This window comes from Scyliorhinus torazame, chromosome 22 (genome assembly GCF_047496885.1).
Source record: "Scyliorhinus torazame isolate Kashiwa2021f chromosome 22, sScyTor2.1, whole genome shotgun sequence".
NCBI lineage: Eukaryota > Metazoa > Chordata > Chondrichthyes > Carcharhiniformes > Scyliorhinidae > Scyliorhinus > Scyliorhinus torazame.
The window spans coordinates 92,926,144-92,951,274 of NC_092728.1; the positions used below are offsets into that span (position 1 = coordinate 92,926,144).

General features: G+C 44.5%; 1 protein-coding gene across 5 annotated transcripts in view; it reads left to right on the top strand.

The window, feature by feature from the left end:
• The window catches only part of setx (senataxin), a 124,883-nt gene that overhangs the window by 44,191 nt on the left and 55,561 nt on the right, over positions 1-25,131 (top strand). For 4 of the 5 annotated variants that reach the window (XM_072488595.1, XM_072488597.1, XM_072488593.1 and 1 more), the window contains exons 6-9: positions 1,465-1,584; positions 3,332-3,497; positions 5,279-5,375; positions 18,212-22,786. In XM_072488595.1, coding sequence (XP_072344696.1) covers positions 1,465-1,584; positions 3,332-3,497; positions 5,279-5,375; positions 18,212-22,786 — 4,958 coding nt within the window. Of the gene's footprint in view, positions 1-1,464; positions 1,585-3,331; positions 3,502-5,278; positions 5,376-18,211; positions 22,787-25,131 lie in introns of those variants that run through there. The other variant, XM_072488596.1, reaches the window with a different exon arrangement.

Sequence of the window (25,131 nt, forward strand, 5' to 3'; positions counted from 1 at the left end):
TTCTACCCTGATACGAGACTCATATGATTCACATTGCTATGGAAATGGGTTTTAAGAGTGGTATGGTCCTTGAGATAAGGTTGCAGCTTTTCCTAAAGTAAACTCTCAGACAAGTTAGTCTGCCAGGATCCGAGAGGGAGTGGAGAGTCGTCTTAATGATTCACCATGCACAAAAGCAGGTGGGATCTAATGCTCACATAGAAGAGGCTGGGTTCATGATATGAAGCAAGATTGTAAGATTCACCTGGTTTATGTTAAAATCGCATGGAAAAACCCTCTCTTGAGAGAGTTCTGGGTCAACAGTTACCAGGCTGTGAAAATAAAGGAAAGGAAGTAAACTCTTGGGAGCAAGGAATCACTTTGGACTGGGTCTGGGAAACTCCAATAATTAAAGTGTAAAGGATACTTGTAAAGTGGGTTTTTCGGATGTGTTAGAAGTAAAAGGGGCGAGTTTTGTTCTGTAGATTAAAGTGCAATTTGCTTACAGAAATAGCATTTAGTAAATAGCACTTTTAGTCTATTGTTACAGTAAAAGTCATAATGTGAAATCTTATAATTTCATCCTTTCAGCTATTTACTAAAATTTGAACTTATTTTCTTTGGTCTCCAGGGAGACCTAACAGTCTTGTCAACCAATTGAAATTATCTGTGCTAATAACCTTTATCATAAACCGTCATGATTTTTGCGACTTCTATTGTCTTCTCGACCTTGACCTTCTCAGTTGAAAGGAAGAAAGGTCTAAATTCTTTAATCTCTTCATACTTCTCGTTGCTGGTAACATCCTAATGAATCTATACTGCAATTTCCCATTGCTTTTATATTCTTCCTATAATGGGGTTCTCCATATCTGTACAAACTATTACAATTTTGACCTGCAGTCCTGTAGCTGTTCAAAGTGACTTGTTGCTTTTGTATATTGTTCCCACAGGTAACAAGCTAATTGATTTGATTTGCTGTTTTATAAACTTATCTTTTTAATTACCTATATTACTGAATAGCATATTAAAGTGCTACTGCTTTTGAACTCTTACCAACCATATAAAGTGTATTTCCAGTAGGGTTGTCAAAGGTGCTAATTCAAGATTGCTGCCTCTTATGTTTCCATTTGCATTTCAAACATGCTCTTAATCAAAAAGTCACCTTCCCCATAATTCCTCTAATCAAAGTAATCTCCCTATTCTTACAAAACTCCAGTCCAGTCTTTTAAATTTAGGGGAAACCCAATCTCTGTGTTGATCTGCGTTACTCTCGCTCTTCTGTATAATGTTGCCAAAGCACATTATTCTGTTTGCATTGAATTTAATGAGAGTGCACTCATTTACAAATAAAATAATTAATTATACTTGGTTTCTTTTTTATATGAATAGAAAAGAAATTGAAGTCATTTAATTAAGATGTAACTATTGAGAACTTATTTCAATGCTGCCATATACTGTGTGCGATATAAATCTTCACTTCCATAGGTATCTGCATGCTATTGATGGTGTTGGATGAACAAGCTATGGACTCACTGCTACTTGCTCAGGATAAACAAAATGACTTCATGAAGTCAATTCTGAACACCATGATGAAATGTAAACCAGGTATGCCTGAATAGGTCTGTAAATATGATATTGTAATAAAACTTGATGACAAGTCTGAAGTCATAGAGATGCTTGTCACGGACGTGCTTATGTTAAAAGGATTAACCCATACTTTATTTTGGGGCATTCTAAGCAAATAAAATCTCAGTTTATTTATCTGCTTGTGTTAGTTTTAATACTTCTAAATGATCTGACCAAACTGCACATTTACAGTGTCTTGAGGTGCAATGGGAGAAATTTTGTTTAAAAAATAGCTTCAATTAGAAAAACCACAATCAAAAAACCTGCTTTGAAGGGAAAAGGAAGTAGACATATTTAATGCTGTTTCCTGTAGCGATAACGGCACTTTCACTTTGACTTACTTATGACGTTTTGGTCAAAATATAAAAAGACTTAATATAATTTCTGCAGTATTTTCAACACAAACTGGTGCTCCTGTGTTATATGTATGCATATGAAATTGAGAATAATGCCACTTGTGCAATGTAATTTAGTCAAATGTCATGCTGCATTAGCAGAAGCAAAACTAACTAGAAAAAATGGTGACAAAATGTACTTTTTTTTTAGAAAAGGATCATCTAATTCAAAACATCAGCACGGTAGCATTGTGGATAGCACAATTGCTTCACAGCTCCAAGGTCCCAGGTTCGATTCCGGCTTGGGTCACTGCCTGTGCAGAGTCTGCACATCCTCCCCGTGTGTGCGTGGGTTTCCTCCGGGTGCTCCGGTTTCCTCCCACAGTCCAAAGATGTGCAGGTTAGGTGGATTGGCCATTCTAAATTGCCCTTGGTGTCCAAAATTGCCCTTAGTGTTGGGTGGGGTTACCTGGTTATGGGGATAGGGTGAAGGTGTGGATCTTGGGTAGGGTACTCTTTCCAAGAGCCGGTGCAGACTCGATGGGCTGAATGGCCTCCTTCTGCACTGTAAATTCTATGAAATCCTAAATTTGTGGATGAAGCTAGTGCAGTTATGGACATTCCAGTTACCAGCAACCCCTTTGTCAGTGTTGAGGGAAAATTTTATGCTTCTAGTTAGTTTGGAGATTTAAAAAAAAATCTAAACATGTCAGAAGAATTGTTGCTTTTTAAATACGGGCCCGGATATTTTTAGCTTTTCGTGGTATCTGTTCATCATACCCAGAAAAACCTGTTACACCTCTTTTCGTTTTAAAATCAGATCATTTTAAACTATAATGCTTCAGTACCTTTCTTCTCAGGAAATTAATAATAAATGAATAATATAAATGAACTTAACCTAGCTTTGATGTCAAACATTATTAATGCAAGTTTTGTTCTGGCTAAGCGTGCCCTAGCTTTATTTACTTAAAACTGTCTAATATCTTGACCAAGATCACTGAGGATTTTCAATCTATCTACAAAATTAAATGGTAATAATGGTCTAGATTTTCTTATTAGTGTTGCGAAAAAATCTGTCAAAACAATCAATCTCACAGTCAGTAAATCCAGACCAATATATCTTGGACATAACAGCTACACTACAGGAGGGAGCAATTGCCCATCCCTCCTTTGTTGCAAAATCAGTCACTTAGGCTGTTAAAGCCTCTTTATTCTCCGCTATCAAACTAATATTTCTTTTTGCTGAAGTCTGTGTAAATTGCCACTGAATGGGTTTTAATCGTTTTCAATCAAGCAATTTTTTTGTGAATTTGGGAACCGTGTGTAAATTGTTTTAAACCATCGAAGGTTAGAATTTTAGACTGATTTCTCTGCGATGATTTGTATTATAGATGATGCTTCTGATCCATTCTGGCCAGCTCTGCAGTGCTTCATGGTAATCCTTGATCGACTTGGATCGAAGGTCTGGGGTCAACTCATTGACCCCACAGAGGCATTCCAGACCATTATCAGAAGCCAGAGTTACAACAACGAGATTGACAAAATTCGGAATACAAGGTTGGTAAGTTGATCATGATGGGAAAGAAGATTTGAAAGAAAGAGGAAGTAGAAATGTTTAATGTTTCCTATGGTAATAACAGGGCTGTCACTTTGATTTACTACGGTATGAATTTGGTCAAAGTAAATATAAAACCGTTTTTTTATATTATTTGCTCAGTTTGTACAGTATATTCAACGTAATGTGGTGCTCTTGGATTATCTGTATGCATAAAATTGAGAATAATACATTATTTCAGGAGTTAAAATATTAAACAATAACTGCTTGCATTTAAATTGTGCCTGCAACATGTTAAAACGTCCAAAGGTGCATCACGGAGGTGAAAATGGACGACGAACATAAGTAGATAAGTTAGAGAATCTGACCAAAGCATGCTGAAAGATGGAGGTTTCTGTCGGAGTGGTGAGCTGTAGTGCCGTAGAAGATTTTGGGAAAACACTCCAAAATGTGCAGCCAAAAGTAACTGGTGGTTTTGATGTTGAAAGTCGGGTAGAAGAAGGAGGGAAATAGAATGCTAGAGTCTGAAGAACAAAGGTGTGCGCTGCCATTGCAGCAGTAAGTGAGTGGATGAAGTTGCAGCAATCCCTGAATTGCAAATATTAGGTGATGGGAGGTTGAAGAGGATGTGGTGTTAAGGACCTTGTGCTGGATAGATTGCATGCAGCGGAGTTTTAGATAAATTGACGATTGTGCAAGGTGCCCCCGAAGAGGCAAGTGAGAAGAGTGTAGGAAAAGTTGGGTATGGAGGAAAAGGTGGGTATGGAGGTGACTTGGAGAAGACAATGCAGAGATGGAAATAGGTGATTCATAAGGAGAGGAAGCAGGATTTGAAACAGCGTATAATGGTCAAATGAAACATCCAAGGTTCCACATATTTTGCGTTCAGCCTGAGTGGGCGTCTGGAGAGGAATTTGGGACCAGGGCATAAAGTTTTAGTTGGGACTTTGGTTTTTCACCCATCCTAGACGATTGTGTGACTAAGGGTTTAGTTGATGGTACAGTGACTGATCAGGATGGGCTGGAAGGATGTTTTTTCTTGCCTTTTATTCATGTCTCCCTATAGCCCTAATGAGTGGGAAATGGCTGTAGATGATACGAGATTAGATCTTAAGGTGAGAGTGTGGTTAACCATTAACTTGATTGGCGCCACTGAAGCTGAACATCATCCAGAACAATGTTCACTTGATTGATACCGTGCCATTGGTCTCAGTTCTCACTCTCTCCACACTCAGCTCAATGTGTGAGCAAGGTGCTGCTTCTAAGGGTGTCTGATAGCACTTTCCATGCTTGACAGCACTCATCTGATGAAAAATGCAACATCATTGGAACACCTAGAAGTTCCTCTCTTATATGTATTGAGTACGTACTGCAAATCCTTTGTTGCAACTGAGACAAAATCCTGAAGCTCGTCCAGCATAATCATGTGAACATCACACCACAACAGTCCAACATCAGTTTCTCAGTGCAACTATGAATGGACAATAAATGCTGTCTGGTCAAAGTTCCCTGAATAAATGGATGACAAAAATACAACTTTTCTGCAGTGCAGGTGACAAATGCACGTTAACTGACTTATTTGTGGAAATGCAATCTAGACCGATGAGGTGCAAGTTTTCTCTCTCTGGCTGTAAGGTTTTTTGAAAAATGTGTGTTAATAACTGGGTAATGATTCACAGCACATCATTGGTTGAAAATTCACAATTTAGAAGATGCTGTTCTGAAGTCATGTTTTTAAATGTAAACGACTTCCACAATTTTAATAACTAAAATTTGTTTTTAGAAATAATGCAAAGATAAAGTGTGATCTGGATGATGACGATGACATGGTTTCATGCAGCCAGATTGTCTATGACTACAACTCGAAAAAAACAAACAAGGTACTATACCCTCCTGTAGAATAACATCGGGCAGCATTTGCCCTGCAGGCTTTGAGACCTTAATTTTGGGACAAAATGGGGATCAGGAGCCACAAGTGCGTGGAGCCGGACTGGAGGAACTCTTTTCTGGAACCAGCCTCCGAATTGGTTCTCTCCAAGCTCAATGTCTAAATAAAAAAGGTAGGTGTGCTCCCAATGCTACTGGCTTAATCAGAGGGCTGGCAGCTCTTGAGTCTTGGCCATCCAACACGAAAGGTGGTTGCGGCTCCGGCAGGATGTAATCCTTGGAGAGTGAAAGGCGTGCTGTTAGGTAATTTGGACATTCTGAATCCTCCCTCTGTGTACCTGAAAAGGCGCCGGAATATGGCGACTAGGGGCTTCTCACAGTAACTTCATTGCAGTGTTAATGTAAGTCTACTTGTGACAAAGATTATCATTGTTATTAAAATAATTACCTTTGGGGGGGGGACTTCCGGTGGCGGCTATGGAGGAGTAAATTTGGTGGCTCTCGATCCAGTCGGACTTTTGGACCCTTTTCCCCCGACTTTTTTGTACTTTTGAGCGCTGGATTTGAAGGCATAGGCACTCAGGCACTGACTCCAGACATAGGTGGATGGAATTAAGAAGCAGAAAGAATCGCAAACAGCTGAAGAAGTGGGCAAACGAGGGCAGTGTAGAAGCTACTGCTGAGGACAATATGTCCGGACCCCGGTGCAGACAGCCCAGCCAACGAAGGAGCATCTGCTGAAGGTCATTCAAGAGGGCTTTACCGCGTTGAAGCGGGACAGTTTAGACCCGATTCAGAAATTTATTGAGCGCCTGGAGCATAGGCTGGGTGCCCAGATTCAGACGATACAGAAGGTGGAAAAGGCGCTGGAGGAGCAGGAGGATCACCAAACGGTGGTGGAGATGGAGAAGCTGAAGGATCAACAAAAAAGGCTCCTGGAAAAGGTGGAGGACCTGGAAAACAGGTCTCGTCGGCAGAATTTGAGAATCGTTGGTCTCCCGGAGGGGACTGAGGGAGAGGATGCTGCAGCGTATGTGGCGGACATGTTCCAGAAGCTGTTGGGGGATGATGTCTTCCCTCGCCCGGTTGAGGTGGACAGGGCCCACAGAGCGCTGGCGAGGCAGTCGCGAGCGCCCCCCTGAGCGATGGTGGTCAGGTTCCTGGACAAGGAGTGGGCCAAGCGCACGCGGAGCTGCCATTGGAATATCAGTGTCTTGCGCATCTACCAGGATCTGAGCTTTGTAGATGCCAGAAGAAGGGCAGGCTACAGGCAAGTCAAAGAGACTGTTTAAGAAGCAGGTGAAGTTTGGGCTGCTGTACCTGGCGCGCCTGTGGGTCACGCACGAGGGACGGCACCATTACTTTGAGGAACCCGAGGATGCCATGGACTTCACCAAAAGACAAGGGCTGGTGCCGAACTGAGGACTTTTTGGACTTGAGTTAAAAAGACACTAAGCGATGTTTACACGTTTTTCTTGTGTTGTGTTTTTTTTCCTGTTTTTTTTCTCTCTCCTGTATTTGAGTTTTCGTTGGAAAAAGAGGGTAGTTAAGGTATTTGGTGCTGGGGGCTTTTTATGTTCGGATCGGGGTGGTTGGAAGTGCCTATTACTTATTCTGTTTTATTCGATTTGCGCTAGCATCGGGGTTTTCTTTGTTTCTTGTTTTTTTTTGTTTCTTTTCAGAGCAATTGCTCGAGGATGGCTGGTTTGGGGAAGTGGTGTTGATGGGCGGTGGGACGGGTCAGAGGGAACAATAGGTGGGAGACTTGTTGGCGCCGGAGTCACCGGGCTAGCTGGGTGAGCTGGTCTATGGAAGCCAGGTTGGGGGGGGGGTGTATATAGCTAGTTTCTGGCAGGGGTTAGGTTACAGGGTGTTGTTGCTGGGGGGGGGGGGGCGTAGTTTATCTGCTGACGAGGGAGGGACTAGGGTTCGGGAACATGGTGAGGTTTAGGGGTGGGGGCTGCCAGGCGGTGGGCCAGGGGAAGCGCGACACGGGCGGCCCCAAGAAGGGAGATGGTTGATCGGCAGGGGGGTGGGGGGGGCACGGTGCCCCTCAACCAGACTGATCATCTGGAACGTTAGAGGGTTAAACAGGCCGGTAGAGAGGGCACGTGTGTTCGCGCGTCTGAGGGCGCTGAAAGCGGACGTAATAATGCTCAGGAGACCCATCTGAAAGTAGCTGTCCAGGTCAGACTGAGGAAGGGCTGGATCAGCCAAGTCTTCCACTCGGGGCTGGACACTAAAACCAGGGGGGGGTCGCGATTTTGGTCAACAAACGGGTGCAATTCGAGGTGGGCAGCACAATCTCGGATGGGGGAGGCAGATTTGTCATGTGAGTGGCAAGCTTGAGGGGATGAGGGTAGTTTTGGTCAATGTATATGCCCCAAACTGGGATGATGTGGATTTTATTAAGAGACTGCTGGGGAAGATACCTGACCTGGACTCTCACAGGCTGATTATGGGAGGGGATTTTAACACAGTCCTTGACCCCGGCCTAGACTGGTTGTGTTCAAAAACGGGTAAGATGCAGGCAATCGCAAAAGAACTGAGGGGGTTTATGGAGCAACTGGGGAGGGCTGATCCATGGAGGGCTAGTTGGCCGACGGGGAAGGAGTTTTTGTTCTATTCACATGTCCATAAGGTGTATTCCCGAATTGATTTTTTTCATCATGAGCATGGATTTGCTGGCAGGGGTGACAGACGTAGAATATTCGGCGATCGCTATTTCGGACCATGCCCCGCACTGCATTGTTCTGCAGGTCTGCAAGGAAAGTTTTCAGCACCCTCAATGGAGGCTGAAGATCGGTTTGTTGGCGGACGAGGCGGTGTGTGAGAGAGTGAGGACATGTATGCAAAACTACCTGCAGGCCAATGACCAGGGGAAGTCTCAACTGTGGTGCTTTGGGAGGCGCTGAAGGCAGTGGTGAGAGGGGAGCTGATTTTGATTAGAGCATATAGGGACAGGACGGACAGGGCAGAAACGGACTGACTGGTAAAGGAGATCTTACAGATAGACAGGAGATATGTGGAGACCCCGAGGGCAGAGCTATTAAGGGAACGACGAAGGCTACAGACTGAGTTTGGGGTGATAGCTGTGGAGCAGCTTAGGAAGACGAGGGGTGTGATTTATGAGCACGGCGAGAAAGCCCGTAGAATGCTGGCACAGCAACTGAGGAAGAGGGAGGCGGCCAGGGAAATAGGGAAAGTAACCGACGAGGGGGGAAACCTGGCAGGGGATCCGGCAGGGCTGAACAAGGTGTTCAGGGACTTCTATAGTAAGCTTTACACCTCGGAACCCCCTCCGGGGCTGGAGGGGATGAGGCACTTTCTGGATGGACTGACCTTCCGAAAAGTGGGCAGGGGATTGGTAGACAGGTTGGGGGCCCCGATCAGGACCGAAGAAATATTGGGGGGCTTGAGGGGCACGCAATCGGGTAAAGCCATGGGGCCGGATGGGTATCCAGTGGCGTTTTACAAAACGTTCTCCGAGATAGTGGGGCCGGTGCCGGTTAAGGTTTTCAATGAGGCAAGAGACAGAGGGGTGCTACCCCCGACAATCTCACAGGCCACCATCTCCCTGATATTGAAATGGGACAAAGACCCGGAGACATGTGGGTCCTATAAGCCGATCTCTCTGCTCAATGTAGATGCTAAAATACGGGCCAAGCTCTTGGCTGCTAGGATTGAGGACTGTGTGCCAGATGTCATTAAGGAAGATCAAACCGGGTTCGTCAAGGGCAGGCAGCTGGTGGCCAACCTAAGAAGGCTGCTGAATGTGATCATGATGCCCTCGGAGAGTAGGGAGGTCGAGGTAGTTGTGGCAATGGATGCCGAGAAGGCTTTCGACCGGGTTGAGTGGGACTATTTATGGGAGGTGTTGGGACGATTTGGGTTCGGGGAGGGCTTTATCGACTGGGTCAGATTGTTGTACCAGGCTCTGGAGGCATGTGAGGACGAAAAGGACGACATTTGACTATTTTAGACTGTACCGAGGGACAAGGCAGGGGTGTCCCCTCTCCCCATTGCTGTTTCCGATAGCAATAAAGCCGCTGGCAATTGCCCTGAGAGCTTCTAGGGAGTGGAGTTTGTATTCCAGGCGAGGGGTCAGGAGGGTTGGTTGAGGGGGCTGCTGTTCAAATAGTAGGGGATAGCTTTAGATACTTAGGGATACAGGTGGCGCGGGACTGGGGTCGTCTGCACAAGTTGCGCGGGACTGGGGCCGTCTGCACAAGTTGAACTTATCTTGGTTGGTGGAGCAAATGAGGGTTGAGTTCCGGAGGTGGGATGCGCTCCCACTGACACTAGCGGGGAGAGTGCAGGAGGTTAAAATGACAATCCTCCCCAAGATTCCTGTTCATCTTCCAGTGTCTCCCCATTTTCATTCCGCGGTCTTTTTTCAAGAAGATCAATAAAATGATTATGCAATTTGTGTGCGCGGGAAAGTCCCCGCGGGTGAGGAGATTGATGCTTGAGAGGAATCGAGGAGAAGGGGTGCTGGCGCTGCCAAACCTTAACTACTACTGGGCGGCCAACATAGCTATGATAAGGAAGTGGATGGTGGAAGTGGGGTCGGTTTGGGGGAGAATGGAGGCCGCTTCATGCAGGGGCACCAGCTTGGCAGCCCTGGTTAGGGCGCCCCTGCCACTCCCGCCGGCACGGTACTCCACCAGTCCTATAGTGGTGGCGACTTTGCGGATCTGGGGCCAATGGAGAAGGCATGTGGGAGAAGTGAGAGCAACGGTTTGGTCCGCAATCTGCGACAATCACCGGTTTGCCCCGGGGAATATGGACGATGGGTTCCGAGCATGGCGGAGGGCTGGGATTGAGAGGATGGGGGATTTGTTCTTGGAAGGGAGCTTCCCGAGAATGAGGGCGTTTGAGGAGAAATTTGGGCTGGCGAGAGGGAATGAGTTCAGGTACTTGCAGGTGCGGGACTTTCTACGCAGACCGATTCCATCCTTCCCATGCCTGCCACTTAGGGGGATCCAGGACAGGGTAGTGTACAGTGGATGGTGGGGGAGGGCAGGGTCTCGATATATATAAGGAACTTATGGGAGCAGAGGAGACGCAGATCGAGGAGCTGAAGCTTAAGTGGGAAGAGGAGCTCGGGGGTGAGATGGAAGAGGGCTTATGGGCAGAGGCGTTGAGTAGGGTAAACGCAGCAGCAACATGCGCTAGGCTCAGCCTGATTCAATTCATGACAGTGGCCCAGATGAGTAAATTTTTTGGATTGGAGGACGGGTGCGGCAGATGTTCGGGAGTACCGGCAAACCATGTGGGAAGTGGGAAGAGGAGCTCGGGGGTGAGATGGAAGAGGGCTTATGGGCAGAGGCGTTGAGTAGGGTAAACGCAGCAGCAACATGCGCTAGGCTCAGCCTGATTCAATTCATGACAGTGGCCCAGATGAGTAAATTTTTTGGATTGGAGGACGGGTGCGGCAGATGTTCGGGAGTACCGGCAAACCATGTACACATGTTCTGGGCATGTCCAAAACTCAGGGGGTTCTGGCAGGGATTCGCGGACGTTATGTCCCGGGTACTGAAAACAAGTGTGGTGATGAGTCCAGAGGTGGCTATTTTTGGGGTTTCGGAGGATCCGGGAGTCCAGGAGGAGAGAGAGGTTGACGTTTTGGCCTCTGCTTCCCTGGTAGCCCGGCAACGAATTCTGTTGGCATGGAGGAACTCAAAACCCCCCGAAGTCGGGGGCCTGGCTATCGGATATGGTGAGCTTTCTCGGCCTGGAGAAAATTAAGTTTGCTTTGAGAGAATCACTGTTAGGGTTCGCTCGGAGGTGGCAACCATTTATCGACTTCTTCGCGGAAAATTAATCGTCGGATGGGGGGGGGTTAGGGCAACGTAGATTAGGGGGGTAGTTAGGCTGGTCCTTGTAGGAGGGGAGCTGGTTTTCTTGCACTATATTGATTGTTCTTTGCACACTGTTTTATATTGTTGTTTACTATGCCAAAATGTCCTAATAAAATTGTTTATCAAAAAAGAAGACCCACACAGACCGGCTCCTCCATTCAGAGGGGAGACCTTCTTACGGGCTGTAACAGTGACAAATGGAATTTAACCCTGAAAAGTGTGAGGTGATGCATTTTGGGAGGACTAGCAAGACAAGAGAATACACGGTGAATAGTAAGACACGAGGAAGTACAGAGGGTCAGAGAGACCTTGAGGTGCATGTCCATAGATCTCTGAAGGCAGCAGGACAAGTAGCTATTAGGTGGTTAAGAAGGGATATGGGGTACTTGCCTTTATTAGCCAAGGCATAGAATAGAAGAACCCCCTTGCTCTTGTATTCTATGCCCTGGCTAATAAAGGCAAGTATCCCATTTGCCTCCATTAAGATGGAGCTGAATAAAATGCTTGTTAGGCCACAACTAGAGTACTGTATGCAGGCGTGGTCGCCACACAAGGAAAGATGGCCGACAAGGAAAGTCAGGGACAGCATAAAAGCAAAGGAAAAAGCATACAATGTGGTGAGGATGAATGTGAAGCCAGAGAATTGTGACGTCTTTAAATGAAAGCAGAGGACAACTAAAAAAGCAATAAGGGGAGGCGGATATGAAATATGAGTGTAAGCTAGCTAGTAATATAAAAGAAGATTGCAAGAGTTTTTTTCTGTTTATAAAAGGTAAGAGAGGCAAGAATGAACATCGGACCACTGGAAAATGAGGCTGGAGAAGTAGTAATGGTGAACAAAGATATGGCAGAGGAACTGAATATGTACTTTGCATCAGTCTTCACGATGGAAGAAACTAGTGGCATGCCAGAACTTGAAGAGAGTCGGGGCAGAAGTGAGTGTAGTGGTCATCACTAAGGAGAAGTTGCTGGGGAAGCTGAAAGATCTCAAGGTGGATAAATCACCTGGACCGGATGGACTGCATCCCAGGGCCCTGAGGGAATAGCTGAGGTGATTGTGGAAACATTGGTGGTGATCTTCCAGGAGCCACTGGAGTCGAGGAGGGTCCCAGAGGACTGGAAAATGGTAATGTAACACCCCTGTTTAAGAAGGCAGAAGATGGGAAATTATAGGCTGGTTAGCCTGACTTTGGTTGTTGGTAAGATTTTAGAGTATTATGAAGGATGAGATTGCAGAACACTTGGAAGCGCATGGTAAAATAGGACTGAGACAGCACGGTTTTGTCTGGGGGAAGATCATGCCAGACACATCCGATAGAATTCTTTGAGGAGGTAACGAGAAAGTTAGACGGAGGAGAGCAAGTGGACATGATTGAGTTGGATTTTCAGAAGGCTTTGACAAGGTACTGTACAGGAGGCTGCTTAATAAGATAAGAGCTCATGGTTTTAGGGGAAGGGACTAGATAGAGGATTGGTTGACTGGCAGAAGGCCGAGACGTGAAATTAATGGAACTTGGGATGAAGAGGTATTTTTCAGGATTGCAGTCGGTGACTAGTGGTGTTCGGCAGCGGTCAGTGTTGGGGCCACAAAATTTCATGATACAGATTAACAATCTGGAAGAGGGAATTGAGGGCAATGTTGCTAAGTTTGCAGATAATACAAAAATATGTAGATGTTGAGGAAGCGGGGGGCTGCAGAAGGACTTGGATAGGCTGGGAGAGTAGGCAAAGAAGTGGCAGATGGAATTCAATGTGGAAATGTGTGAGCTTATGGTAGGAAAAATAGAGGCATAGATTATTTTCTAAATGAGGAAAGGCTTTGGAAATCTGAAGCACAAAGGGACTTGAGAGTCCTAGTTCAGGATTCTCTTACAGTTAACATGCAGGTTCAGTTGGCAGTTAAGAAGGCAAATGCAATGTTGCCATTAATTTCAAGAGGGCTAGAATGCAAGATCAAGGATGGACTTCTGAGGCTGCATGAGGCTCTGGTCAGACCCCATTTGGAATATTATGAGCAGTTTTGGGCCCCATATCTAAGAAAGGATGTGTTGGCCTTTGAGGAGGTCCAGAGGAGGTTCACAAGAATGATCCCGGGAATGAAGGGCTTGTCATATGAGGAACGATTAGAAGAATGAGGGGAGATCTCATTGAAACTTACAGGACACTGAGAGGCCCAGATAGAGTGGATATGAAGAACATGCTTTCATTAGTAGGAGAGACTAGAACTCGAGGGCACAGCTCAGACTGAAGGAATGATCTTTTAAAACTGAGATGAGTAATTTCTTCAGCCAGAGGATGTTGAATCTGTGAAACTTTTGGAACCCATTGCTGCAGAAGGTTGTGGAGGCCAAGTCACTGAGTGTCTTGAAGACAGAGATAGATTCTTGATTGATCAGGGGTTACATAAGAACTAGGAGCAGGAGTAGGCCATCTGGCCCCTCAAGCCTGCTCCACCATTCAATGAGATCATGGCTGATCTTTGTGGACTCAGCTCCACTTTCCGGCCCGAACACCATAACCCTTAATCCCTTTATTCTTCAAAAAACTATCTATCTTTATCTTAAAAACATTTAATGAAGGAGCCTCTACTGCTTCACTGGGCAGGGAATTCCATTGATTCTCAACCCTTTGGGTGAAGAAGTTCCTCTTAAACTCAGTCCTAAATCTACTTCCCCTCATTTTGAGGCTATGCCCCCTAGTTCTGCTTTCACCCGCGAGTGGAAACAACCTGCCCACATCTATCCTATCTATTCCCTTCATAATTTTATATGTTTCTATAAGATCCCCCCCTCATCCTTCTAAATTCCAACGAGTACAGTCCCAGTCTACTCAAACTCTCCTCGTAATCCAACCCCTTCAGCTCTGGGATTAACCTAGTGAATCTCCTCTGCACACCCTCCAGTGCCAGTATGTCCTTTCTCAAGTAAGGAGACCAAAACTGAACATACTACCCCAGGTGTGGCCTCACTAACACCTTATACAATTGCAGCATAACCTCCCCAGTCTTAAACTCCATCCCTCTAGCAATGAAGGACAGAATTCCATTCGCCTTCTTAATCACCTCTTGCACCTGTAAACCAACTTTTTGCGACTCATGCACTAGCACACCCAGGTCTCTCTGCACAGCAGCATGTTTTAATATTTTATCATTTAAATAATAATCCCTTTTGCTGTTATTCCTACCAAAATGGATAACCTCACATTTGTCAACATTGTATTCCATCTGCCAGACCCTAGCCCATTCACTTAGCCTATCCAAATCCCTCTGCAGACTTCCAGTATCCTCTGCACTTTTTGCTTTACCACTCATCTTCGTGTCATCTGCAAACTTGGACACATTGCCCTTGGTCCCTAACTCCAAATCATCTATGTAAATTGTGAACAATTGTGGGCCAACACTGATCCCTGAGGGACACCACTAGCTACTGATTGCCAACCAGAGAAACACCCATTAATCCCCACTCTTTGCTTTCGATTAATTAACCAATCCTCTATCCATGCTACTACTTTCCCCTTAATGCCATACATCTTTATCTTATGCAGCAACCTTTTGTGTGGCACCTTGTCAAAGGCTTTCTGGAAATCCAGATATACCACATCCATTGGCTCCCCGTTATCTACCGCACTGGTAATGTCCTCAAAAAATTCCACTAAATTAGTTAGGCACGACCTGCCCTTTATGAACCCATGCTGCGCCTGCCTAATGGGACAATTTCCATACAGATGCCTCGCTATTTCTTCCTTAATGATAGATTCCAGCATCTTCCCTACTACCAAAGTTAAGCTCACTGGCCTATAATTACCCGCTTTCTGCCTACCTCCTTTTTTTAAACAGTGGTGTCACGTTTGCTAATTTCCAATCCGCCGGGACCACCCCAGAGTCTAGTGAATTTTGGTAAATTATCATTAGTGCATTTGCAATTTCCCTAGCCATCTCTTTTAGCACTTTGGGATGCATTCCATCAGGGCCAGGAGACTTGTCTACCTTTAGCCCCATTAGCTTGCCCATCACTACCTCCTTCGTGATACCAATGCTCTCAAGGTCCTCACCTGTCATAGCCTCATTTCCATCAGTCACTGGCATGTTATTTGTGTCTTCCACTGTGAAGACTGACCCAAAAAACCTGTTCAGTTCCTCAGCCATTTCCTCATCTCCCATTATTAAATCCCCCTTCTCATCCTCTAAAGGACCAATATTTACCTTAGCTTCTCTTTTTTGTTTCATATATTTGTAGAAACCTTTATTATCTGTTTTTATATTCTGAGCAAGTTTACTCTCATAATCTTATCTTACTCTCTTTATAGCTTTTTTAGTAGCTTTCTGTTGCCCCCTAAAGATTTCCCAGTCCTCTAGTCTCCCACTAATTTTTGCCACTTTGTATGTTTTTGCTACTTTGTATTGCTACTTTGTATGCTTATGGGGAGAAGGCAGGGGAATGGGGGAGAAACTTATCAGCCATGATCGAATGGCAGAGCAGACGGGCCAAATAGCATAATTCTGCTCCTAAAGCTTGTCTTGTCGAGGGTACAGGGAAGGTACACCAGGATGTTGCCTGGATTGGAGCACCTCAGCTATGACGAGAGGCTGATTAGGCTGGGGTTATTTTCCTTGGAGCACAGAAGCCTGGGAGGGGGGGGGGGGGTGCAATTGAGTTGTACAAAATTATTGGGGACATAAGGTAGATAGGATGGAACTTTTTCCCTTTAAAGAGGGGTCAATAACCCGGGGATATAGATTTAATGTAAGGGGCCTAGATTTAAAGGGGATTTGGGGAAGAACCTCGGAGGGTGATGGGAATCTGGAACTCAACGCCTGAAACGGTGGTAGAGGTGGTAACCCTCAGAACACTTGCACATTTAGATGACCACTTGAAATGCGATCGTGTACAAGGCTACAGGCCCAGTGCTGAAAAATGGGATTAGTATAGACAGGTACTTGATACCAGGCAACAGCATGATGGGCCGAAGGGCCTCTTTTGTGCTGTAAAGCCCAATGAATCTATAGGTAAGGTATGGTAAAGTTGCCTTTGTCCCAGATGACTACAGGCTGCTTTCCCCTTTGAGGGGAAGAGCTAACAAGTGATCATTTAACCGGGTGAATCGCCACACCTCAGGTGAGGGGCGAGGTTGAGAAGGCGGGGCCTTCATGAATAACCTCAGCCGGTACCGGACTCTATGACCCTCTGCTGTCAATATTCGGGCTGTGGGTGCAACCTTTATTACCGACAATGCCCTCTTTGAGGTCTTAATGGACCTCAAACTTCTGCAAGGAGGCCACCTGTATTAAGCTCTCAATGGGAGATTGCACTCTAAATGGCCCCTAATTGAGGTATTAAATATGTACATTGGTTGTCCACTGCCTTGCAGCAGTATGCTGATCCGTATTCCTGCTCACCCCAAGAAAACGGAGCTGTCCCAATGCTATTTTCCTGAATCCACCAAGTTTTCAATTCTATGTTGATGAAGGATACCACTCAATCCACTTTGCGAAAAGGTAATTTTCCTCAGCTTGCTGTCTCTGGATATTGTGCATTCCAGTCCTCTGACCGTGCTGCATTTCAACCAGCTACTAGAAGTGTTGAAGTTATTAGGAGCGAAACTGGACCCGGGCCCTGAAACTGGACCCGGGCCCTCGGGAGGCCATATTCTGGGTGTCTGACCAGCTACAGTTGGAAACTGGTGTGGAAGCAGATGTTGTAGCCTTCGCCTCGTTGATCGCCTCTCCACTCCGTGCCCTGGCGTGGCGGGGGGACCTGCTGGAATTCTTAACGCTTGAAAAGGTCAAATTTGAACTGAGGGGAAGGATAGAGGGGTTCTACAATTCATGGGCGTTATTCATTATGCACTTTCGAGAATTGGATCACATCGAAAATTGGGGGCTGGGAGGGTTGGGGGGAGAGGAACTGTATGTGTTAATGGGGGCTATGGGGATTCCTGATTTCTTTTTGTCATTTGTTTATGTGAACATGCGGGCTAATGTTTGGGGGTTTGGTGGGAGGATGGAATTGTTATTGATATGGGGTTGACAGTACATTCGTTATTGATTATTGTTTATTGTTGGGTGTAAATTTGGGAGAAAATATGAAAAAGGAGAATAAAAATATATATATTTTTTAAATTATCAGGAGCAACTCGTTTCCATTTTCACTTTTTATCCTGTGGAAGCTGGCACAGCATAGATCTGCAGCACAACATTGCTTATAATTTGCCCAAAATATGCGTTATAAATTAACATTCACACTTGGAGACCTGAAGCATGGTTAATGTAGGAATTTGGGAGTTACAATAATAATATTTTTATTGTCACATGTAGGCTTACATTAACACTGCAATGAAGTTACTGTGAATATCTCCTAATCGCCACATCTGGCGCCTGTTCCGGTACACACCGGGAGAATTCAGAATGTCCAATTCACGTCACGAGCATATCTTTCGGGACTTGCGGGAGGAAACCAGAGGACACCTGCGCAGACATGGGGAGAACGTGCAGACTCCGCACAGTGACCCAAGCCAGGAATCGAACCCGGGTCCCTGGCGCTGTAAAGCAACAGTGCTAACCATTGTGTTACCGTGCCAGAGGTGTAGGAGGTGCTGTTCCAAAGTTGCATTCTTAAACTTTATTATAATTTTCAGCTTTGTGAAAAGCAATGCGTCTAAGGTCCAAATATTGTCATGTAAAGAATTGTGGATCTTTGGAATCCCCCACCCCACCCCAATGGATAAGGATTCTCGTTATTCGGTATGCTCGAAGTCAGAGTGATTAGATTTTGCAAAGTGAGGGAATAAAGGGATATAGGAACAATGCAGGAAGGTGGAGTTACGGTAGAAGATCAGCCATCATCAGAACAGGCTCAAAAGAGGCAGCCGCAGCTGCCTCTTGTGTTTTTTAGAGTAACTATTATAAATGTGCCATAATCCTAATACATTTAAATGTAAATTTACTTAATCTCTGTTGCTTTTTATAGGATGCTGGCTGGCGAAATGCAATTTGCCCGGATTACTACCCAAATATGTATGATGAAATGCAAAGTCTTGTAAATGTACTTCAATGTGACATCGGACAAGATATGCGTGTACACAACAGTACATTTCTGTGGTTCATCCCATTTGTTAATTCTGTCATGGACCTAAAAGATCTTGGCATAGCCTACATTGGGGAAGTTGTTTACCATATCTACTCGGAGATAAAGGATATATTGAATCGGAAAGTGGATTTCTGTGATAAAGTGTCAGAGTTTTTCATCCTTATCTTGGTATCCATCATTGAACTCCATAGAAATAAAAACCATTTCCATTTGCTGTGGTACAGCTCACAGAGGTGGGTGGAAGCTTTGGTGAAATGTGCCACTCTTCCCGCCAGAGTTTTCAACCAAAACAGTGAGAAAGCAACAGCAGCAAGTAATGTCAAGGTCACATCAAGCTCACTTGCTGCAGGGTCCTCTGCGGCATGTTCCTCTATCACTAGCTCAGTCCAGCAAGCCTGTGTTCAGTTAATTCGTAGTTTTCTGAGAGAGGGATGTCAATCTCAGCAAAGAAACATGTTCCAACAGTTCCTTGACAAACTAAATCGACAACTGCGAAGCACCTTTATCCTTGGCTGGCAGTTAAGTCCCAAGGAACAGCAGGAATTACAGTCCTGTTTAACACAGTTGGTTAAAAGTGCAAAAAACAAACTCTCTGACGTGAAACAGCTAAGCAGCACAGTTGGAAGAGGAAGTGGATTGAAACTTCCTTCAATTAAATCCGAACAAGAAGAGCCGGGGGAGTGGGGGAAAATGCCTGAATATTATAACAGTGGCCCCGGTCCACCGTCTCCTTTAATGTTACAACTAGACAGCAAAAGCTCAGCTATTCAACAAGGTATCCTAAATCAAGAAAAAATAGCTGATTGCAAGACTCTGGAATGCAGAGCTAAAGAATCATTTGCAGAACCAGTCCTCCCATTTAAGGCCGAGTTTACCTTGTATGATGACAATACCTTCCATAATAAACACAGAATTGACGATGATGATGTTTTTGAGACAAATAATGAACAGGAATTACTACGTACAAGGATGACCATAGTAGAAATCTCCCCTCCTCCCTCTCCTTGCCATTCTTTGGAAAATGTCACTGTGGGTGACCCACAGAGCAGACACGTACATACTTTACAACAAACTGCTGCACCCACTCATGAATCCAGTTCCAACGTGGATCTTACTGCAAGCCCTTTGCACAAAGATAATTTGCCAGCTGAGACTCTTGAAGTCGCTCGCAGTGTTCCTCGTAAAGAAAAATGGAAAAGGTCTATGTTATTAGAATTTCAGGAATCTATGAGCAAGGGCACAGCAAAGCCTGAAGCAGTCGCCACTGAAAAAGACCAGCATGTTCAATCTCCCGTCCCTTCAACTTGTGACGCTATAGCAACTGACTGTGATTTGCCTACAAAAGTGGAATCAGTCAACCCTGGGCCAAGTAAGTTTAAGATTGATCCAAACAAACTGTTCAATCTGAAAGTAAAAATGCAAGCAATTAATCTTGAGGAAAAGATGCTGAAAGAAAGTAATAGTTCGCCTCGTAAAGGAAAGTCATTTGAGAAGTTACCTGATACAGGAGTTGACCGGCAACTTGATAATATGAACAGTAGCAATACTAGTCAGAATCTCACTTTCAGCGGAAAAAATAAGAATGACAACAATGCAAACAATTTGCTCTCTTCCCACCTTCAGACAGCTACATTGTCTCCACTTTTTGACAAAAGAGAAAAGCCACAAAGTTCCGGTCATTTTCTTTCTCCATTGTCATCAGTGGATAGAGCCCCTGGCAATGTATCTCAATCTCCTCGTCTACCAAACCCTTTTGACTGTTGGAGCAACAGCAGTGATAGCGATGATGATGATATCCCATTCAGTGAATTGCGGGTAAAACTGAAGAAACGGGTTTCACTAACTTCAGAGGTGAATGCAAATGACTCAAATGTAAATCAAGACCTTGTTAAGCCCCTACTAGCTGCTTCTGTTGTAAGTGCTAATTTATTCCGTGATTTCCCCCAAGAATTATCACAATCCGAGATTGATAAAAAAGAAAGAATTGCCTGTCAAGTACAGTTGTGTGATTCCATTCACAATAAAAAAAAATGTGAATCTGACTCATCTTTGGAAGGGCCCACCGTTGTCAAGAATGCAGAAGTTGCCACTATCTCCCATTCAGAATCTTCAAAAGAAACTACAAACAGCGATGTAGTTCACAAATCTGAAGCAGGAAAAAAAGACACTGCTACCTTCGTACAGGATGTTTCTGGTGCAATTGAGCAAAATAAGCCTTGCCTGCAAGAAATGCCTACATACAATAAATCTCCCCCTGCCTTTGAGGAAAATGATTCCCAGTTCTTTGAATTTGAAAGTGAAGAACAGGTATATTCCGTTTGGCAAGATACTCTGCCACAGAAGAGGCAAGTAGTTGACAAAGAAAAGGCGGGACAGGTTGAGTTTCGCGTGCAGCCCGACAGTGATGAAATAGAAGTTAACAGTATGCTTAATGAATGGGGCTATGATACAGATTATGTGTCTGATGAATTAATTGAAAAGGTGGTTGAGGAGGCTGAAGCTCATTTGAAGAAGGGGCATGAAGAAGTAGCAGTGAGTGGTCCGGACACTGAAAAACAGTTCACACTTGGGCTGAAATGGTTTTCTTCTTCGTCCAGCTCTACAGATGAAGATGTTTCAGTTGGCAGCAGCAATGTTTCACATCCTGGGTTTATTTCTGATACTTCCTCAAAGCATAAAAATGAACAAGAAATCTGCAGTAAAAAAATAATCGATCCAAATTGCCTCAGATCCCTCATTAGGTCTGGTAAAAGTAAGCGGAAGCTCGCACCTACAAAGAAATCACCAGACTCCCACATGGAAAATGTACTACCAGTGAAGAATAGGACTGATAAAGGTGGAGATAGAAGTAAGCTTGGTTTATCAAAAGGTGGAGTAAGGGGAAAACACTTATCCCAAGCCACTTGGAGGAAAGACTCAAACAGGCTCACCCTAAATAAGCAAAACAGTTGCCACCAGAAAACTTTGATACAAAAGAAACCAACTAAACATTTAGAGAGAAAAGGCTCTCTGACATCCTTGACTAATGTTTCCAAGTCTGCTGCCAGGGATGTGCAAAAGGAATTTCCATCAACTTCAACATCAGTGAAGCTCCATTACAGCTCCTCTCCGAAGAAGGTGCGTAAACGTCCTGAACCTACTTCAACTGTTGAAAAACTTGGCCTTAAGAAGAAAATTCGTAAAGCTTTTGACCTTTCTCAGGGTAGCCTTGACAATTTGAACAAACTGCGTAATTATGGTCAAACTATGGGGCCTATTGAGCACTGTAAGAAGGCAAAGCTGATCACACCACAGAAATTAACAACACGTACGAATCCACGATTGCTGGTTTCTCAGGACCTCCAGTACCTAAGACAGTGTAAGCTTCAAGAATGCAGTAAAGGGAAGAAGAGGAAAAGTAAATCTACACCTGATGGAAGTACTTTACCAAAAAGATCTCTGTCAAACGAAGAAAGCTGGGACTCTCTTGCTACTTGTGCCCAAAAGTGTCAGAAGCACCTATCTAATGTAATGGAAAAAAGCAATGATTGTGTCGCAGCTACTACTTCGTTAGGAAAAGAGCATAGCAGAGCAATGGACATGACTTCCTCGAAGGAAAAGCTGTCAAGTATAAACGCAATTGATGACTTAAATTTAACACAAAATGATGTTTTGGAAATTGATATTAGTACAGATGAAAACTTGGAAGATGATGAATTCTTAATGTTGACACAGAGGGACCCCATAGATGGTGACACCACAGAAGAAGAGAATTCCAGAAAAAAACCTTCAAGCCCAAATGAGACTAGATGCCAATACACAGGCTGCACTGATGTAATTGTGTCCTCAGAGAAATTTTGTAAGAAGCATACTCTACCTGAACCCAAAGATGACACTTTTGTCAAGCCAGGGTTACCTCTGTCTATCCCAAAAAGCTCAAGACCTGCAACTGCCAAACTCTTTGCTTCTAGCACTACTTCACGCAATGCTCAACTCGCTACAGAATTGGAGGTAGTCCCAAAATGTCCAGGAGGAGCAGCTTCCAAAGTTCAAAAACCTTCATTGCCGACATTTGCTGTGCCAGTGAAATCAAGACCAACCCCTGTTGCAAAGGATGTGGGAACTACTAATGTTCTTCGAACACTAAACAAAGATGCCAATTTTGGAACACGGTCAAGTTTTCCAACCCCAGTTACAGCATTGACATCCAGCTTTCCACCTCTACCACCTGGGAGATCCAGGCAGGTTTCACCTAATATCAATTTAGGTCTGACAGAACAGCAACACCGTGACCAATCTTATCTTATCAATGCAATCCTCAAGTGGAGCTATCAGATGTTTGACTCGTTCGATCAGTTTGGGGCACCAGATTCCCTCTGTGAATTTACACCACGAGAGGTGCCTGAAAGGTTTCAATCATATGAGGAATATTTCCACACTTTTTACCCGTTGTTGATGTTAAACCTATTTGAACAGGTGAGTATGTTGTACTCTACAGCATTGAAACATGACAGAAATGTTATTGACTCTTTGGACCGGTATTAAATGTTTGAACAATATCTGGATTGTCTGGTGCTGGTAAGAGCATTTTAAGAAGCATTCGGATGGACTTCATAGAATTATAGAATTTGCAGTGCAGAAGATGGACACTCAGCCCATCGAGCCTGCACCAGCCCTTAGAAAGAGCACCCTACTTAAAGTCCATGCCTCCACCCTATCCCCATAACCCAGTAACCCCACGTAATCTTTTGGACACTAAGGGGCAATTTAGCATGGCCAATCCACCTAACCTGCACACCTTTGGACTGTGGGAGGAAACCAGAGCACCCAGAGGAAGCCCGCACAGACACGGGAGAAAGTGCAAACTCCACACAGATTGTCACCCAAGAATGGAATTGAACCCAGGTCCCTGGAACTGAAGGAACAGTGCTAACCACTGTGCCACCGGAGCCTGTAATTAGCAGTTGCATTTTAATTTGTTATTTTTGCAATGCAGACATTTTGCATTCCCACAATTTGAATAAGGGGGTGATGTGATCAGGAAAGTAAAAGCTAAGATGGGTTTATGGAGAAAGATCAGGCCAGTGGGAATAAGAACAATGAACAAAGAAAAGTACAGCACAGGAACAGGCCCTTCGGCCCTCCAAGCCTGCGCCGACCATGCTGCCCAGCTAAACTAAATAGTTTTGGATTACTTTGGTAAATAGCCAACACAGGCTCAATTGACAGACTGGCCCTATGCTAAAAAACATGTAAAGATCTTGCAGTGGGCATGCTGTCAGCTTTTTCTTAAGTCTACGATTAGAATGGAATTATCTTTGGAATACAGAAATTCTACAGCAACATTCAGAATGTGAACTCAGCCTTGTGGTTGCATGCATCTTGGATATTGTCAACATAACCGTGGAAGTTTACCCAATGCCTACAAATGATGTCACCCAAGTGCAAATATGTATATATGGGAGAGAAGACCAAAGGTAGATTCTTGTGTGTCCATGTGGCACTGTTGGGCCGTTACTGATGATGTGCCGACAAATATGATAGAGATTGGAGAACAGATGATTATGCAAGAACCTTAAAGGGACAGTGTTCAAAGGGGGCTTTCCCCCATTCATCAGACCTGTTTATTTCCCCTTTGTTTCAGACTATTGCTCTGTCAATGTTTCTTCCCTTCCCTTCTGCATTTTAATCCTTACCCATATTGGTCCTTGTTGCTCCATTACCCCTCACAAGTGTCCTTGCATGTTACCTTACATATTTTCAGACAGCTGTTTTACGTCGAGGAACATCACTTTCCACACTCAATAGTCAATTCTACAAGAACAGGAATCCTCCTGCCCCTCTCACTGCCCCTCCCACTAGCACAAAACATAGAAATATAGAAAATATAAGTAGGAGGAGGCCATTCGGCCCTTCGAGCCTGCTCTGCCATTCATTGTGATCATGTTGACTACCCTGATCCCGCCTTCCCCTCATCCCTTGATCTCTTTCGCCCCATGAGCTATATCTAATTCCCTCTTGAAATAACACAACTTTATGGCCTCAACTACTTTCTGTGGTAGTGACTTCCACAGATTCACCACGCTCTGGGTGAAGAAATTTCTCCTCGCCTCAGTCCTAAAAGGTTTGCCCCTTATCCTCAAGCTATGACGCCTAGTTTTGGACTTCCCCACCATCGGGATCATTCGTTCTGAAACTGCCCTGTTTAATCCTGTTAAAATTTTGTAAGTTTCTATGAGATTCCCCTTTCAGTCTTCCAAACTCCAATGAGTATAATCCCAACCGATTCAGTCTCTCCTCATATGGCAGTCCCGCCATCCCAGGAATCAGCCTGGTAAACCTTTGCTCCACTCCCTCCACAGCAAGAACGCCCTTCCTCAGGTAAGGACACCAAAACTGCACACAATACTCCAGGTGTGGCCTCACCAATGCCCTGTGCAATTGCAGAAAAACATCTCTGTTCCTATTCTCAAATCCTCTCGCTATGGAGGCCAACATACCATTTGCCGCCTTTACTGCCTGCTGTACCTGCGCGCTTACTTTCAGCAACTGCCACACGAGGATACCAAGGTCTCGCTGAGATTCCACCTCTCTCAAAACAGATCACAGATCAGTATCTTGCCTTCCCTTGACTAATCACTGTTAATTTGCTACCCGAAGTGGATAGCTGTATGAGAGGAAAATCTATATCTCATTCAGAGCAAGAGGACCACATTTATACTGAATAATCTAATATTCGACAGTAGGGAAATATATTTTGTAAACATTCAGATAGAAATATTGTGTAAAATAAAAATCACATTACTGTATAACATCAGATC